The sequence below is a fragment of the Otolemur garnettii genome, unplaced genomic scaffold (genome assembly GCF_000181295.1).
Source record: "Otolemur garnettii isolate 467f Iridium unplaced genomic scaffold, OtoGar3 scaffold00002, whole genome shotgun sequence".
NCBI lineage: Eukaryota > Metazoa > Chordata > Mammalia > Primates > Galagidae > Otolemur > Otolemur garnettii.
The window spans coordinates 25,513,362-25,532,388 of NW_003852397.1; the positions used below are offsets into that span (position 1 = coordinate 25,513,362).

The following is a 19,027-nucleotide window of genomic DNA, read 5'->3' on the forward strand; positions in this document are numbered from 1 at the left end:
CATTGTTGTTTGGCGGGCCCAGGCTGGATTCGAACCTGCCACCTTAGGTGTATGTGGCTGGTGCCTTAGCTGCTTGAGCCACAGGCGCCGAGCCATATCCATGTATTTTTAACTGATTTTCCAATGTTTAATGATGGAGAGGAACTACTTAAAAGTCTTTATTGCAGATAAAAATAAAGGTCAGGATTTGTGTAAATAAGATCATATAAGTGATATTGTTAAAAATAAACATGAAAAAGACTGACAAAACCTTGTTGGCTTGTTTTCAAAAGTTATGTGAAAAAACGTAGTTTAAGAATTAAGAAAATGTAACTGTAAATGATACTGAGAATTACTGATCAACTCAATCTTCATCTGACCCTGGGATGAATACTATGTTTTAGAAAATTATTAAAGTTTCAGAGGCTTGTTTTTTTAACATAAAAATGCACTTAAAATATAGAATATGGTATAATGTTTATATAAATAGCTTTATAGTATATTTGAATATAAGTAGTACATTCCTTAACAGATGTTAATTTGTATTGAATCAGCTCAGTTGTTTCATTTAGGGTATGAGTTGAAAGAAAAAAACAAGGTAAATAGCTCTTTTTTCTTTTTGTGATATGTTAAAGGAGGAATAAATTCCAATGGATGTGAAAATGTGTCAGAGGAAGAGAAAATATTAGGGGAATTCGAAGCCAATACTGTGGATCCTCTGGTAGACCTGCCATTTGCTACTATAGATATTAAAGATGATTGTGAAAGTAAGTACTTTCTTGTAGAAATGTATGTAGAAACAATAGTAAATTTAGTTATATATATGTTTTCCTTAATAAATTACTTTACTCATCATGTTTTTGAGTTTTGGTTATTAATTAATAGTTGTCTATAGGTATTGGTATTGCCTTGTCAAAACTATCACAGATAATATTAAGACATATCTCACAAATTTGGAGCCAAATGATTTTATAATTTATAAGCTACTTCTGAAAGCAGTGGGCCGGATCATTCCTTTATAACCTCTTTCATTTATTCTGGAGCTGCTGCTAATTTCAGCTGTACCTGTTTATCTAAAAAATGTTTGCTAGCTATTTGATAAGCACCAGGCACTTGGCATTGGTGTTGGGAGGGTCTGTCAGGGAACAAGATGGTCATTATCACTGCTCTCAACTAATAGTGTGAAAACAAGGAAACGTTTTATTCCTTTTTTTTTATTGTTTATTTTTTTAGAGACAGGGTCTCACCCTGTTGCTTAGGCTGGAGCGCAGTGGCAGGATCATAGCTCACTGTAGCCTTGAACTCCTGGGCTCAAATGCTCCTCTTACCTCAGCCTTCTGAGTACCTAGGTCTACAGGCAAGTGGTATACCAGGCTCAGCAGATTAAAAACAATTGTTTTTACAGAAATGGGCTCTTGATATTTACCCAGACTGGTCTTGAACTCTTAGCCTCAAGTGATCCTCCTCCGAAAGCCCTGGGATTATATACATTAAATATACATTTATTGAATTGATGCAGTCCTTGAGAGTTTTGTTTACAAACTTCAGGGAACTAATGCTTTCTTGATTGAAATACTGCTGGAATTATATAGCTATCTAAACCTGCATTTCATATCATTATAAAAATAATACTATGTTTGATATTTGGGGCTACCTTCACTAAAAATATTACAGATTTGCCTGTTATCCAGGTTGCTTATGGGTCAGAAAATAAGGAAAAGCATCAGTGTATTCAACAAATATTGACTACATGCTCTATGCCATTCACTGCCGTCCTCATAAAGCCTGCCTATGATTTGACAATTTTTTCATGATTGTGTGTGGTTCTGAGATAAGAGGCTTAAAAATAAACCATCAATTTCAGTTTCTTCAGTTTGAGAGGAGAAAAATGACACTTAGAGAAATTAACTAAATTCATGCAGTTGAAAAATCTAGCTATAGAATCTGATTTCTGATTTGTTTCAGATTTCATTTCCTTGATGAACATTTATAGTCAGGCGTTGGGCTGGAAATACTGTAACACATGACAGTCTTTACCCTCAAGAAGCTCACAGCTTCACTGGGGTTCCAATATGAACAACTATGATCTCATGGGATGAGTATCATAAGGATGCTCTGGAAATACATGGGGTGGGGATGTGCGTAGGGAGGGTCTAACCTGGGTATGGGAGTAGAGGGTATCCAGGAAGGCTTCCTAGAAGTTTGGCAAAAATAGAGGCTTGGGATATCATTGTGAGCTGTATCCTGACTCTTGAACTTACTGGATCATCAGAACTTCCTACAGTGTAACAGTACAGATTCCTTTCTTCTATTTTTGTATCAGACCAGTGAATCTTTTTTGTTTTTTAAACATCACAGGTGATTCTGAAGTTCAGCTCAGTAACACATTACTCTCCATCATACTTTCTTCTGGGTGCAGTGAACCTGGTTTATATTTTAGGGAGATAATAGGAGAGAGAGATACTTACATTATATTACATTTCTGGTATTTTATTAATCGGTCTTTCCCATTCCAAAATCCAAGGGGAAAAGGAAAGAGTTGAATGCTCACACACAGTGTATGTCTCCCATTTTTCCTTTATGGCTGGCCTGTCTGCAGAGAATAGCACAGCTGTTAGGGAGGCTTTCATTTGAAGAATTTGTATACCTGTTAAGTAGAAGATACCTTTTGAGATAGAAAGGCAGGAACAGGAAAGATTTAATGTTTTCTTCTTAATTCCCTACTTGTTGAACAAATAAAATAAATACAGTAGAACCTCTGTAAGTTGACCACCCACAGGACTGTCAACATGAGGAACTAGGCCTACTCTACTGATGTACATATGGTGCATATCTAGTCTATGAAAATTAGGTCAATTTAATAAGGTGGTCAACTATGGAGGTTCTACTGTGTATCTGAAAAATTCTATCACTTCCTTCTGATTTTATTACTTTCTCTAATTTGGATATAAAATGAGGAATTCTCATAATTATCATGCCCCATGTGCCCTTGGTAGGCCTCCCCCACCCATGCTTACTCCCTCTGAGCCCTTTTCCAGTTTCACTTTGGAGCACTCACAGTTAGAGTGGAACAAGAGATGACAGCGTTCCCTATTCTGCCTACAGGACTTCTGACTCACATCTCACATAATCTAATAGGAACAAACAGCTTCTGCTAGAGATGGACAGCAGGATATACCCAGTATCCTAGAGAACAAGCAGTATTTCCATAGCCACTGTATTCTTGTATCTCTACCGGTGAGAAAACCAGTGGCTACTGGGGCCAGAAGAGGGAAGGGGATGGATGTGTTGGTGGCCTGGGTTCCCCTCCTGCTGTGAAAGGGACAGCTGCTGCTTGAGCAGATAGGCATTGTGAAGGGTGGCCAGTTCTTCATTTGAATATCTTTTGTTGCAAGATATGGTATAATTCTTACCAAAGAAATAATGTTATCCATGTATATTAGGGGCTTAGGCCAGCCCACAAAAATCTATTTTTAACTATTATTATTATACTGCTTTTTGATAGTTCAGGCTTTATAAGTTAAAATTGTAGGTGAATCTAGATTTCCAAACCACTATGTATATATAATATTATTATTATTTTTTTTTTTGGCTGGGGCTGGGTTTGAACCCGCCTCCTCCAGTATATGGGGCTGGAGCCCTTCTCCTTTGAGCCACAGACGCCACCCTATAATATTACTTTTGGAAGAAGATGAATTTCAAATTCCAGGCTTCAGCAATGCAATACAGTGGAAGGAACAGCAGTCTTGTGTTTTAAATTTTGTTTACTCCATTTTCTACTTATGGGACTGAAGACATTCGAAATGTAGATGGTCATTCCTTATTGCTTACTTCATAGTGTTGCTGTACAGATAAGAGATAATGTATATAAGAAAACAGTTAAAAACATAAAGTACAAATGTTATTTATAAAACCTGTGAAACACCTTAGTTATTTCGGAACAATTTATCCTCTCAATTTTTATAATAGCTATTTACTCAGGTACTAAGACACAGTAGCAAAATTCTTTGCAATCTAGAAACTACTAACTAGTTTTTGTGGAGATTTTTATGTCAATAGAGATGTACAAAACCCAGGAGTTTTCTTGCTAACCTTTCAACTGTAAGATAGGTATAATCCTAGTATTTGTGTGTCAAACACAGGATAATTCGTTTGTGGCTTGAATGAACTTGACTTGGCTTTCTCTTATGTTTTAGTTGCACAGAAATTTAATCAGTCTACTTACTTGCTCCATAGTAGACAGTAACCTTAAAATTCTCAGGTTGCTGGTCGATGCCTGTGGTTCCTTCAGTTTTCTTTTGCATGTGGAAATTGTGAGTTAACTGCCAAGAAACTCTTGTTGATAGAAACCCTGCAGAGCCATGAGGGAAGCAGTGCTGACAAGAACATGGGAAGAGGAGTTCTTGCCAGAAAGAAAACTCCTGAGTTGGTTAGTTTAGTGTCTCTCAGTTATGGACTGTTTTACCTTCAGTGTGGATGGAGTACCAGGTAGCACGTGATCTAGTGGGTGAAGTGGATCTTTACATTCTTTGGTTAGTTGTGTTTTTAAGAAGGGACTTTGACCTAGCATTATATATTAGAATATTAATGCATTAAAATACCATTATTCAATATTAGAATATACCATATATTAGAAAAAATTCAAATGTACGTATAAGAGGAAAACTTTTAGAAATGATGAAGAAACAGTACAACCTATGCCACATCTTTGGCTGCATAGGAGAAAATACAGTGATAGTGATTGGTTGACCTTGACCTACGTGGGGGTCTCCTCTTTACAAGGGAGGTGTTGTGGGTCAACTGGTTAGACACCTGGTAGCTCACTCATGAAATGTTTGGGGTTGCTGTTTTTCTGCATCAGAAAGTTGAATGGGGCTTGGCACCTGTAGCTCAGTGGTTAGAATGCTGGCCATGTACACTGAGGCTGGCGGGTTCGAACCTGGCCTGGGCCTGCTAAAACAACAATGAGAACTACAATAAAAAAAAAATAGCCAGGCATTGTGGCAGGTGCCTGTAGTCCCAACTACTTGGGAGGCTGAGGCAAGAGAATCGCATAAGCCCAAGAGTTTGAGGTTGCTGTGAGCTGTGATGCCATAGCACTGTACTAAGGGTGACATAGTGAGACTCAGTCTCAAAAAAAAAAAAGTTAACTGGGTGTCTGCAATAGATAGTCATTTTACTGCTGCTGGGAGTAGCTTGGTATGCTTCCCACATTGTGAATTTGTGGAGAGTTTTAGTTTAATTGGTTCTAGTCTCTTAAAAGAAACACAATTCTTAACTACCAAGCCTCATTTAAAGCAAGATTCATAAGAAAATATTTGAGAGTTTTTTTTTCCTTTGGTTGTATGTTTTCTTAAGTGTGGAATTCAGTTTTTCTTATATTGAAATGATTGTAATCCTTATTTTACAGCATACAGAATTCTAATACTTTCATTATTGGAGATTTTAGAGATACTGGGAGTTATTTTCTTCCTTATTTATTAACTAATACTATTTTTATATTTTTAAAAAAACTTAGACTTTTAAATATTTTAAAATATAAATCAAAAGTTATTTTTACTTAATATATATATATATTTTTTTGCAGTTTTTGGCCAGGGCCGGGTTTGAACCCACCACCTCCGGTATATGGGGTTGGCCCCCTACTCCTTTGAGTCACAGACACTACCCTACTTAAAAAACATTTTTCATTGAAAAATGCTATATCAAATAAAGATTAAATCTTAATCCCAGGTCTAGCGATTATCCTGAATCAATTAAAAAAAGATAAATTATGGCTCGGCGCCCATAGCATAGTGGTTACGGTGCCAGCCACATACACTGAAGTGGGCTGGTTTAAACTAGCCCAGGCCAGCTAAAACAACATGACAACTGCAACAAAAAATAGCCGGGCCTTTTGGCAGGTGCCTGTAGTCCCAGCTACCTGGGAGGCTGAGGCTAGAGAATTGCTTAAGCCCAAGAGTTGGAGGTTGCTATGAGCTGTGACTCCATGACACTCCACCCAGGACAACATAGTGGGACTCTGTCTCAAAAAAAAAAGATAAATTATGTTCTGTGTCATCTCCATAATTAATTAGGGAGGTATGTACTATATATTCCAAACCTTACTATGAAAGCGTATAAGGAAAATATTTGTCCCAAATAATATAAAAAGTTAATATCTTTTTTTCTTTTTTGTTAAAAATAAAATCATGAATAAAAAGTAGGACAAACTCAGTAGATATATGAATTCACATCTAATAAGTGTGTTATATACCAGGTACCATTATTGATTCTGAGCAAAGGATGTAGAAAATAAAATTCAACTAGTAAACAGATATTTGAAAAGCTATTCAACCATATAGGTATTAATGAGTACAAATTGAAATGTGATTCTAATTTTTTAGGAAATGTTTTTTAAATGACAATACTCAGTGCTTTTATTGCTTCTGACAATATCGTTTATTCCGATAATACGGTTTATTATAGTATTTTTAGGATATAGTTTGTTGGAGCACCAGCTGTGCTCATACATGGGATAGGTCCGCTGACGAGACTCCAATATGAGGACATAGTCTTATTTGTGGAAAAAAAGTTTTATTCACAAATATGTGTATCTTTTAAATAGTAAAAATATTGGGAAAGAATGCCAACGTCCAAGATTGGGAATGGTCGAATATGCTATATTAGTGCCTCTAGGCTACATATCGTACATTTATTTAGTATTGCAAATAATATTTCTAAAAATGATGTTATAGTATAGGGCACATCTGTGTTTATGTGTGTCTGTGTGTGTACATGTAATGCAAAGTGAAAAGAATAGGGCAAAAATTGTATGTGCTGTTTATTTATAATGTTTAAATATTTTATATCATCAAAATTCATAGTGATTGTGTTAAGGAAGTAGGCTTATGAGCATTTTTTGGTTCTTTTCTCTAATCCTCATTTTATGAATGTTCTTTATTTTTGATAAAAATACAATTAGAAATTTCATTTTATTTTCTTTATTTTTCTTAAGAGATGGGGTCTCTGTTGCCTAGGCTTGAGTGCAGTGGAGCAGTCATAGCTAACTATAACCTGAAACTCACCGTCTCATGTGATCCTCCTGCCTGGGCCTCCCAAAGTACTAAGATTATAGGCATGAGCTACTGTGCCTGGCCCTAAAAACTTTAAATGTGGTTAAAAACTTGCCTTTAGAGAGTTTGGCTTCCTCGATTCAATAACTGGAGATGTGGATAAACTCAGCCCTTTTCGATCTTGTCCACTTTGGGACTCTACACTGTTACACTGTGGTGGCTAATAATGACTGCTGTGGAGTCAGAGGTCAAACTTCAGAACTTGCTCCCTCACTTTCACGTTGTGTACTTTTTCCAGGCTCAATTCATTATCGATGACGCTGGCCTAATATAGCTATCAGGATTGTTGGGAAGCTTCAATTCCTTAATGCATGTTAAGTCCTCAAAACAGTGTGTGGCAAATAACTAGCCTCAGTACATTTTCATTCACTTAATTTCACCAACAATTTTCCTCAATGTATTTGTTACATTAAATATTTATAGAAATTTTCCCTTTAAGAGCAATGTTTCATAATAATGATATTGAGCTTCTAGCACATTGTTAAATGCTTGATATTTTCTGAATTCTTTGAGAAACTTAAAGAGGGAAATGAAATTATTTTTTTAGAAAGTTTTAGTAATTTGCCAAAGACAATTGAGGTAGCAAGGGGGAATATTCTAAGTGATATAACTGAGAAGGAGTTTTAAAAATACTTACCTTAACGTTTATTTTAACTGCTTAAATAACAACACAAAAAACTGAAACAAAATCATTCTTAGCCTTTTAGCTTAGAGCAAGTGTGAAAACAGTCAACCCTTAAAAAATGGGTGGTGTACTCAATTAAATTATTATTTTTTCATAATTCATTCCTTTGTAGTTTTTGCGGGAATGAACTGAACTTGAGGAAAAATTAGGTAATTTACATAAAATGACATGTGGTGCTTTATCCATCCATAAAACGCATGGATCAGAGAGTTACAGCCTTTGTCAACAAGATCAGATTCATTAGAGCGCATTAAAATGGATGCTGAAATCATTATGAAAACTAACACGTAGAATAAATTAAATTTGTAAGATTGGTTTACAAGCTGTACTTCTACTGATGATTTCTTTGCTAACTAGTAAAGTTATTCTAGATAGTCTAATGAAAGATCCAGGGCACACTGTCAGAATTTTCTACATTTTATTTGTGTGGTCACTGAACTTTAAAATTTTTATCAGTAAAACTGAATGATTATCTAAATAGTTTGCTCTTTATATTTTCAAATGATAGTAAATAAAAAGCATAATAGCAAATTGTACTTTAGAACCTACATTATGATTTCAATGTTGGAAATAAAATGAAGTTCAGTAAGGAAAAGCAGAGGGATTTTATCCTTTACCAATAAAAGATGATATGCAAACAGGAGAGAAGAGATAATGGGCTTGATGTGTAACAAATTGGTGGAAAATGAGCAGGACTCACTGAATTAAAAAAATAAAAAGGTTCACATAAAGGTTAGTAATACTGCACTATAGCAACAAATACTTCTAAACTCCTTTCCCTTTTTTTCCTTCCTCTCATCAGACAATTTTAAGCTTTGGACTGTCTGTGATGCTTAACAGAAGACAATGTTAGTTTGTCCAATTCAAAGGAGAGTTAAATAGTTACTGATAAGATTACAGAAACCTAAAGAAATGTAAATAAAACTTGTACTGTAGTATGTTTAGATAAAACCCACGTTGGGTTTCACACTATGTCCTTTTCATGATACCAGAATTGTTAGAGTCATTTTTGCTTTCTAACCATTACCTTGAGAGATTTTGTTTTTTCTTTTTCTGGATCTTAGCAAAATGGACTTATGGGATATTTGAAATGGCAAAAATAAGTTGCTACAGATAGGAAGACAATTTATTGCTAAACAGATAAGGTATAGTAAGAACTTAAAAGGCTGTGTCAGCGGTCTTTTAAACACCATGGTAACTCTTCCTAGCAATCTTGGAGACTGAGGCGAGTGGATTGCTTGAGCTCAGGAGTTTGAGACTAGCCTGAGCAAGAGTGAGACACCATCTCTAAAAATACCTGGGGCGGCTCCTGTGGCTCAAAGGAGTAGGGCGCCAGCCCCATATGCTGGAGGTGGTGGGTTCAAACCCAGCCACAGCCAAAAACTGCAAAAAAAAAAAAAAAATCCAGGTGTTATGGCAGATGCCTGTAATCCCACCTACTTGGAGGCTGAGGCAAGAGGATTACTTGAGCCCAAGAGTTTGAGGTTGGTTTGAGCCATGATGCTGTGGCACTCTACAGAGCACCACAAAGTGAGACTCTGTCTCAACCACCACCCCATGTTAATTCTGTATTGGAGTGTGAGAAAGATAAACCAAAAATGATTATGTATCTTATGTTTACATTGCTCCTCAATACACATGTGCCTGCAAAGCACTGAAATAAATGTTTCACAAAGTAATTCTTATATCTACATGACATTCCATTCTATTCCATTCCATTCCAGTTAGAGTGCTGTAGTGTCACAGCACACCACAACCACCAACTCTTGGGCTTAAGCAATTCTCTTGCCTCAGTCTCCCAAGAGCTGGGACTACAGGCACCTGCCACAACACCCGGCTATTTTTTTGTCACAGTTGCCATTGTTTAGCTGGCTCTGGCTGGGTTCTAACCCGCCAGCCTCCGTGTATTTGGCTGATGCCATAACCACTGCGCTACAGGTGCCAAGCCTGAAAAGTACTCTTTATTGTCTTCTGAGCTGATTTCATAACCTATTACAGGTTAATGCTTGCAAGTTTGGTAAAAAAAAACAACCAGACTATAGGTTCAGGATTCTCTTGAAACCATTCTTTAGGCTCGGTGCCTGTGGCTCAAGTGGCTAAGGCGCCAGCCACATACACCTGAGCTGGTGGTTTTGAATCCAGCCCGAGCCTGCCAAACAACAATGACGGCTGCAACCAAAAAATAGCCGGGCGTTGTGGTGGGCGCCTGTAGTCCCAGCTACTTGGGAGGCTGAGGCAGGAGGCTCGCTTGAGCCCAGGAGTAGTTAGAGGTTGCTGTGAGCTGTGATGCCATGGCACTCTACCCAGGGGGACAGCTTGAGGGTCTCTGTCTCCAAAAAAAAAAAACAAAACCATTCTTTATTTAATTTCACCATGAAATCTCCTAATTGGTACTAATATTAACAGTTATCATAGATTACAGAAAACTAGAACTGAAGAGATCTCTAGAGAGAGATTATCTAGCTGTTTTGGGTCCAATTAGTATTTGGGCAGGAGTTTATCTAGCTTGTCCTCCCCTGTCCCTGTTTTCCTTTCTTTTGTTTTGTAAATGCTGCATTATAGAAACTGTCAGGTGTATTTACAGGTAGAGAGAAGAGGGCAATTAGCCTCTTGTATTAATAAACTTTTCCTCATTGGATTATTTTGAAGTAAATCCCCGACATATCAGTGTACCTGTAGTATCTGTAGAAGATAAAGGATCTTTTTTAAAAAGCGTATTCAAAACATCCTTACTGTGCCAAAAAATGATGGTAATTCCTGATATCATCAAATGTCAAGTAAATCTCTCTCATTATGTCATAGTTTTAGAAAATCTAGATTGTTCAAATACAAGGCCAAAGTCTCTGCACTGTATTTATTTTATTTATTTATTTTACTTTACTTTTATTTTATTTTGTTCTATTTTTTTTTTTTTTTTTTTTTTTTTTTTTTTTGAGACAGAGGCTCAAGCTGTCCCCCTGGGTAGAGGGCCGTGGCATCACAGCTCACAGCAACCTCCAACTCCTGGGCCCAAGCGAGTCTCCTGCCTCCGCCTCCCAAGTAGCTGGGACCACAGGCGCCCGCCACAACGCCCGGCCATTCTTTGGCTGCAGCCGTCATTGTTGTCTGGCGGGTCCAGGCTGGGGACTCGAACCCGCCACCTCAGGTGTACGTGGCTGGCGCCCTAGCTGGTTGAGCCACAGGCGCCGAGCCATTTTGTTCTATTTTTTGAGACAAAGTCTCACTTTGTCCACCCTGGGTAGAGTGCCATAGTGATATAGCTCACAGCAACCTCAAACTCTTGGGCTCAAGCGATTCTCTTACCTCAGCCTCTCAAGTAGCTGGGACTACAGGTGTCTGCCACAATGTACAGCTATTTTTAGAGATGACGTCTCCCTCTGTGGGAGGTCCTGCCTCTATTAAATACAGGCAGGTGTGCACTGTATTTAATAGATACATCACTTCAATCTCTTTTCCTTTATAGGTCCCCTTTGTGTGTGTGTGTGTATTGTTGAAGAAATCAAGATCATGTAGATATTTTGATATTCTGGTCATATAACATATTTCTCTTTTATACGTAGTATTTCCAGTAAACTGGTGGTTAGATCAAGAGGCTTTCTTAAGTTTCTGAATATTGGTAAAAATGCTCCAAAGACAGTTTTGAATTTCCTATAGTGTGACATTAGTAGGCATTAATGTTTGTCTTGTCTTTTTATAATGTTAATACCATCAGTGGCTTCAGGTCATATGGCCCTAAATGTATCTTTTTTTTTTTTTTTTTTTTTTTCTGTGACAGAGTCTCAGGGTATCCCTGGGTAGAGTGCTGTGGCATCAAAGTTCACAGCAACCTCAAGCTCTTAGGCTTGAGCAATCCTCAGCCTCCCAAGTTGCTGGGACTATAGGTACCCACCACAATTCTGACTAGTTTTTCTGGTTTTGATAGAGAGAGGATCTCCCTGTTGCTCAGGCTGGTCTCGAACTCCTAAGGTCAAGCAGTCCACCTGCCTTGGCTTCCCAGTGTTAGGATTATAGGTGTGAGCCACCACACTCAGCACCTAAATGTATCCCTTATAAAATCCACCATCAGTCACCATCTAATGGACCATCCATCGATGATCCTTGAGTTGATTCTTTGTTTTTGTTAAGCATTCCCATATTGTGTATCACTGATTCCTTTGCAATTATTAGCTGGAAATTTCTATAAAGACCTTTACCTTAACTATTTGAACTTCCTTTATGACTATTTGGTTGTCAGGAAAAGTGGAATAAATGCTTCTTTTTTTTTTTCTCCTTTATCAGCAGATTTTTAGGATAATGTTTCTCTAGACTTATCCAAATGTGACTTAGGAGTTTTTGGTCTTAATTTTTCTTTTTAGTATCATTATGAACCACTGGATTTAAACATTTGATGTGCTTCACACCAGTGAAGTTATTATTTTTTTCCCCTTTAAAAAACATTTTCAAATTTTATGGGGATACATACATTTTGGTTACATATTTCATTTTTGTGTGGATAAAGTCAGAATCAATCCCAGTTATGCAGGAGGCTATAGTGGGAGGATCTCATAAGCATAGGAGTTTAAGGCCTGCTTGGGCATTTAAAATTGTTTTTTTAGATTGTTATGGGTGAAGTTATTATTCTATTTGATGCTCAAATTGTCCCTTCTTTGGCCAGTGGGAGAACTTTCAGATTTTAAGGAGCTTCTGATGTGATCCCAGGAGTCTTTGGATTTCCAGTGCTCTTGAACATTATATTTCCAGACCTAGAGACTTTTTCTCCCAGTATTAGTCAGACTTTCAAGTTATCAGATAAACAATTAAATGACTTGATTAAAAATGCTTGTTGGAAAACTGGTCTTTAGGCCAGCGCCCTTTTCCCCATCTACTGCTGCCTCTACCAGTTGAACACAGTGCTGGTTACCTTCCCTGGCTGTAGCCCCTACCTTCTTCTTTCTGGGCTATTTTTTCCACAGCGTGGGTTGATAACTGCCTGATTCTCACTATCCCAGCTTCCTGTGTTGGTTGGGGTAGGCTCTGTGCCCTCACTTGGACCCTTAGATGTAAGGGGACAGATGCTGGAAACTTATTTAGAATTGATTTGTCACATTACCCTGAAAAATGGGTGTCTTGCTTTTGAAATTTATTTTTCAATATTAAATTTTTTTTTTTGAGACAAGAGTCTCACTTTCTTGCCCTAGTGGAGTGCTATGGCATCATAGCTCACAGTAACCTCAAACTCTTAGGCTTAAGCAATTCTCTTGCCTTAGCCTCCCAAGTAGCTGGGGCTACAGGTGCCCACCACAGTGCCTGGCTATTTTTAGAGATGGGGTCTCATTCTAGCTCAGGCTGGTCTTGAACTCCTGAGCTCAGGCAGTCTACCCACCTTGACCTCCCTGAGTGCTAGGATTACACACGTAAGCCATTTCAGCTGGCCTCAATATTTAGTTTTTAAAAACTGTTCATGTTTCACACTTATGGAAGACACAAATGGTCTGGATGATGAAAAATAATGGATAGTTTTATTAATCTTTTGTTTATAGTTGCTTAAATGATCTTTAGCAGATTTAGATGTATCTCCCTAATTATGTTTAGTTTGGAGTAATATCTAATAATAGCTAATAATAGTGCTTGCTTTATACCAGGAAGTAGTCTAAAAGCTTTCACATATTAACTCAGTCCTCAAAAAGACCCTATGAGGTAGCTATTATTATTCTAAAATTATAGCAGGGAAACTGAGGTAAGGAAAATTTATAGGACTTGTCTAAGATCACACACCAAGCAACTGGGAAAGTCAGGATTCCAACTCAGGCGCTCTGGTTCCAGACTGAGAATTAGTATTAAAATTAGTTTCTGTTTCCAAAGTACCAATTATACTAACAGTAGGTGGAGGTGGGCTAGAAGTGTATTTAGAAGAGGATTTAAAATATATGTGTTGTTTAGTTTGTGGCTTCTGTTTAAAGTTAGTACATTTAGTTCATGTTTCTATAGTCAAATCTAGGACCTTTTCTTAGGTATCTAAAATTGGAGGCAGCCCTACAACATACTGGTTTGATTTTTCTTTATTAAAAAATTGCATAAACTAAGCCTGGTGGCTCATGTCTGTAGTCCCAGCAATTTGGGAGGCTGAGGTGGGAGGATTGTTTTTGGCCAGGAGTTCAAGACTGTATGGGCAACATAGACCTCATTTCTAAATTAGTAGTCCCAGCTACTAGGGAGGATGAGGCAGAAGGATTGCTTGAGACCATGAGTTCAAGGCTCCCATGAGCTATGATTATGCCACTTCACTATAGCCTCCTGCAGAGGGAGACCCCCGTCTCTTAAAACAAAAAACCTCAAAACTTGCATAAGCAATAAAACCCAGTGGCCTTATATGTGAGGAAATTCAGATAATTCTCCTAACAGGTAAGAATGCTGCAAACTCTTCCTTAGCGATGGAATTTATAAGTTAGGACAAGCTTACATGTGTAAAAGAAGCTAATGGTAACTTATATTTTAAATACATTTTTTCTGTTTTTGAAGAGATATCATAAACACAGGTAATCACAGAGGCATAGACACATAGATAATTTTGCCCTAATTCATACTTAATTCCTCACGGAGCAGTCAGATTTATTGCCCAGGCCACCTTGCTCTTAGTTTATCCCTCTCTTCTAGATCTCACAAGTATGTAAAAGGTGAAAGATGTATACAGGCTGAAGAGAAACCAGCATGTGCTCTCCTAAGTGTATGTTAGTTCTGGGTAGAAAGCATGTCTATCCCCACATACTCTTAGTCTTTAAATTTTAAACATGCTCTACTATTTTTCTTAGAAATTAGCATTAAAATACTATTGAAGGTATTTCATTTAAAACTGTTTACTGACACTGGGTGTGGTGGCTCATGCTGCTAATCCTAGCATTCTGGGAGTACAAGGCAGGTGGATTGCCTAAGCTCAGCCTGAGCTTGAGTGAGACCCCATCTCTAAAAATAGTGGGCCTTATGGCGGGCGCCTGTAATCCCAGCTACTCAGGAGGCTGAGGCAAGAGGATCATGTGAGCCTAAGAGTTAGAGGTTGCTGTGAGCTATGATGCCATGGCATTCTATCATGGGCAACAAAGTGAGACTCTGCCTCAAAAAAAAAAAAAAAGAATTGCTTACTGTTTGTATTTCAAAGAGAACAGTGGCTGGCACAGTGGCTCACGCCTATAATCCTAGCACTCTGGGAGGCTAAGGTAGGAGGCTCACTTGAGCCCAGGAGTTTGAGGTTGCAGTGAACTATGATGATGCCATTGTCTCCAGTTGGGCAACAGAATTGAGATCCTGTCTCAAAGAAACAAAACAAAAATAAGAATCAAAATTCAATAGACAAAATTATTCTGCCCAATTGTTATGAAAGTTTCTAAAGCATTTTCTTGATTTTTTTCAACAAATAGTTTGTAGGGTGACAGAGAACACAAACTAAACTTTGAGTGGCAGTGCTATATCCGGTTGTATCCTAGAAGTCACAAATAAATATACATATGCAGGACAGATGGGAAAATGATCTTTCCCAAAGTTGTAAAAATTGTGGCATGGAGGAGAAAAGAGTAATTAGCTATATATTTTAGATCAGGGGTTATCACACTTTGGCCTGTGGGCTAAATCTGGCCATCCACATGATTTGTAAATAAAGTTTTATTGGAACACAGGTATACTCACTCATTTATTTTTTGTCTATAGCAGAGTTGAGTACTCGCAATAGAGATCATGTGACCTGCAAAGCATGTAAGATTTACTATGAAGTCCTTTACAGAAGTGTTTGCCAATTTCTCCTTTCGATTTGAAAGTGATAATTATGAATGATTACTACTTATCTATTGCTAGTTTCTTTTTTTCTGTTACCTTTCTTTAAATGTATTAGACATATTGTTGTTTGACTTTTTCCCTCTAGTCACTGAGGTGTCTCAAATACATTTGAAGAGAAGTGAAGAAAATGAAGAAATCAAGAGTGATCCAATAAAGAAAAAAAGGCAAAAAGATTATCAACCCAACTATTTTCTTTCCATTCCGATCACCAACAAAGAGGTGCTTTTTTTAAAAACTATTTTTACTATATATAAAACTAGGAAGTTTTATTCTAAATTATACATAAAGTACACTAAATGCTTGTAGAGCGTAAGTCCGCTTGCTGTCAACTTCTAAGAGTCTTTGGTAGCATCTTAGCAGGACCATACAGGGAGGATGTCTATTTAAATAATACTTTTGAGAAGTGTTACTTAAGCAGTCATAGCTAAACAACAGTGTTGTGAAAGGTGCTTGAAGAAGTGTTGCCAGATGGCACATCAGGGTCCTTTGCAAGTGTTTGTTCACTATATTGGAGCTGCCCTTTGGAAGCAGAGAGCAGCAACCAGCTGAGAAAAGAAGATTCTGAAATCTCCGTTGGGAAAGCAGACTGGGGTTTCTTGCTGCTTTGTCTTGTTTATGGTAGTGATTATTGCAACATAGTTTTTTGAAAAAAATTACTCATTGTACTGGCTTAGTATTGTACCCTAAGCTTGGTAGAAATCTATTCAAAATCTGAAAAAATTAATGTGGTATAAAGAATAGGAAATGGGACCAGCCAATTAGCCCATACCAAGGAACCCTTGAGAGCGAAAATGACTGCATCTAATTACCACCGCTAAAGCAGTGTGGTAGGAATTAAAACGCCTCAGGACAGAACACCTCACTTGGAAGACGGTTTTTACATCTTGGCCCATTTAGGAACCAGATCTGGATTTCTTTTTGATTGTGGGTTATCATCTCTTTGACAGGGCGCATTTTCAGGTTGCTTTTCTCCCCCTATTTAACTAGAATATCTCCAGGGAATGCTAATGAATTTTTAAAAATCAAATCAAACAACATTGAAATCAAAGAAATAAATATCAAAGGAAGGAAATTCTACTGGGAACCTTCTGGGAAAGTATCTAGTCTGGGAGGCACAGCTTATCTGAGAAGAAGAGAGACCCAGAAACAGCTAAGTGATGGACGTAGTCGCACGAGAGTTTAGATTTGTTGCAGTGAAGAATCGTGTTCTGATTGTACAGATAGACATGCTCCATTCCTTCATCTGGTTACCGATAAACTAGTACTTAAAAGCGTTTAGGTGGTACAAAGTTTAGTGTAATCAGCAATTTTATATTAAAATATTTGCAAGTTGTTTCTTTGAAATTTAAGATTATGTATACATCTGGGATTAGCAGAGCTCAGGGAGTGAGAGGTGGTGCTGCTTTAATTGCCATCCAGACAGAAGCCAGGGCCTAGGAGACTGAATGTCAAATGGTTGAAGTGACTTCCCGAAGGACACCTGATTTGTGTTTGGAAGAGAATCCAGGTTCTCTGTTTTGCTTTGTTTCTCAGAGATCGTTCCACCTCTGAGTCTCTCAATATAGACGTTCCATAAGCACTTGGAGGTATTGCTCTTACTTGGCCGTTCATTTTGCATTGCACCTCTGCTCTTTGCTCCTGGTGGGCTGAATGACAGCTCCACATGCGTCACCCTCATGCCTGCCTCCACTCCCCTCCTGGCCTTGTTCTGCTTCTCACCTCTTCCAGTGAAGACTGGAAGATTTGTGGAGCCATGCACTGGCAGGACAGAACAGATGGGGAAGGTGACAGAGAGGAAGGAGAAATTCTTCTGATCTACAGTTTAGGCCACAAGGGTGTTGGGGGGAAGAGGAGGAGAGAGTTCTGTCTGTCCCTCTTAGTTTTCCCCTTACTGGCTGCTGTAGCCTTTGTTTCTGCTTCTCCACCCCATGAGGCTGTGCAGATACACAGAGCGGAAGGAGTGTGGCCTTGCGGTCCAAAAAAGACCTTGCTGGAGCAGCAGCTGGGGCACAGACTGTGTCGTGGGCATAGGCCAGGCCACCCAATTTCTTTGCATTTCAGTTTTTTCAAGCATGAAATGGAGTAGGTATGTAATACCTACCTCAAGTGATTATTTTCTAAACCCAAATCTAGACGTGTTGCTGACGCACTTATGCACTTCTTTTTTTTTTTTTGAGACAGAGCCTCAAGCTGTCACCCTGGGTAGAGTGCCGTGGCATTACAGCTCACAGCAACCTCCAACTCCTGGGCTCAAGCCAGTCTCCTGCCTCTGCCTCCCAAGTAGCTGGGACCACAGGCGCCTGCCACAATGCCCGGCTATTTTTTGGTTGCAGCCATCATTGTTGTTTGGCGGGTCCGGGCTGGGGATTCGAACCCGCCACCTTGGGTGTACGTGGCTGGCGCCTTAGCCGGTTGAGCTATAGGCGCCGAGCCGCACTTATGCACTTCTGATTTTCCCACTGAAAGCAGAATAAAGACAAACTCTCCACCAGGCTCTGTCAGGTTTTGTCTGTTCTGCTTTATCCACTTCAGCCCCTGCGCTTTCTGCTTGAGTTCCGCTGGCCTGCCGTGGCCTTGCCAGGTTCCCTGTGTCCCAGGGAAACCTTCTTTAGCTCGGAGTTTTCTCTCCCCTCCTTTTGGTTTTGTTAATGCCCAAATCTCAGCCCAAACCACTCCACCCTTGACCACCTAGACTAGGTCATGGCACCTCTTTCCTTGCTGACCCCCCAACACCCGCCCCACTCCTGTGAGTGGCTTTTTTTAGCAACTTGACACTTCCTTCTCCATGAGGTTTCTGGTGCATTCCTAGCACCTATATGGACACTTGTCCAAAAGTAGGTACACACACGTGTGTGTACATGCACACACGTGCGTGTACATACACAGCTGTCATTTAAAGGGGGAAAATGCTTTTCTGTCCTAACAGGTTATAACCAGCATGCTTAAAAATAATAAATACAATGTTTCACATGCTGGTTTCATAATTTAGGTTCAGTACTAGTTATTTGTTTTCAAGGATGTAGGATGATTTCCCATTGTGGGAAATGCAGGTTAAACCATATAATTTGATGTTTCCCTGCTCAAAAGACTTATTTGTAGTTAACAGCTTAGCAAATTTACGTACAAATCTGGGGAGAAGACGTAGGATTGGGCAAGATTAGGAGATATATTTTATATTTTCTGCATGAGTACCTGTTTTGTTTGTTTCAAAGTATCTAATGTTCATTTTCCTTTTAAACTACTTGTGAGCTTTTGTGGGAAGGCTTGGGAAAAGAAGCACCATTTATAACATTGTTTCAATGGAAGACTGTATTCCAAGTTCCAATTAAGTGACCTGCAAACAAGCTTTTGGAAGCTAGCACATTGACAATGAGTTGCTCTACTTTTGGCCTCTACTTGTTGGCATCTAGTTTTAAAGAAAAAAAGTATTTGGAATTATACAGGT

At 38.5% G+C, this 19,027-nt stretch overlaps 1 protein-coding gene across 5 annotated transcripts in view; it reads left to right on the plus strand.

The window, feature by feature from the left end:
- AKAP7 (A-kinase anchoring protein 7) overlaps positions 1 to 19,027 on the plus strand; it is a 142,602-nt gene that overhangs the window by 2,457 nt on the left and 121,118 nt on the right. For 4 of the 5 annotated variants that reach the window (XM_023513493.1, XM_003781669.3, XM_023513485.1 and 1 more), the window contains exons 2-3: positions 615 to 746; positions 15,668 to 15,801. In XM_023513493.1, the coding sequence (XP_023369261.1) occupies positions 615 to 746; positions 15,668 to 15,801 (266 nt within the window). Of the gene's footprint in view, positions 1 to 614; positions 747 to 15,667; positions 15,802 to 19,027 lie in introns of those variants that run through there. The other variant, XM_023513497.1, reaches the window with a different exon arrangement.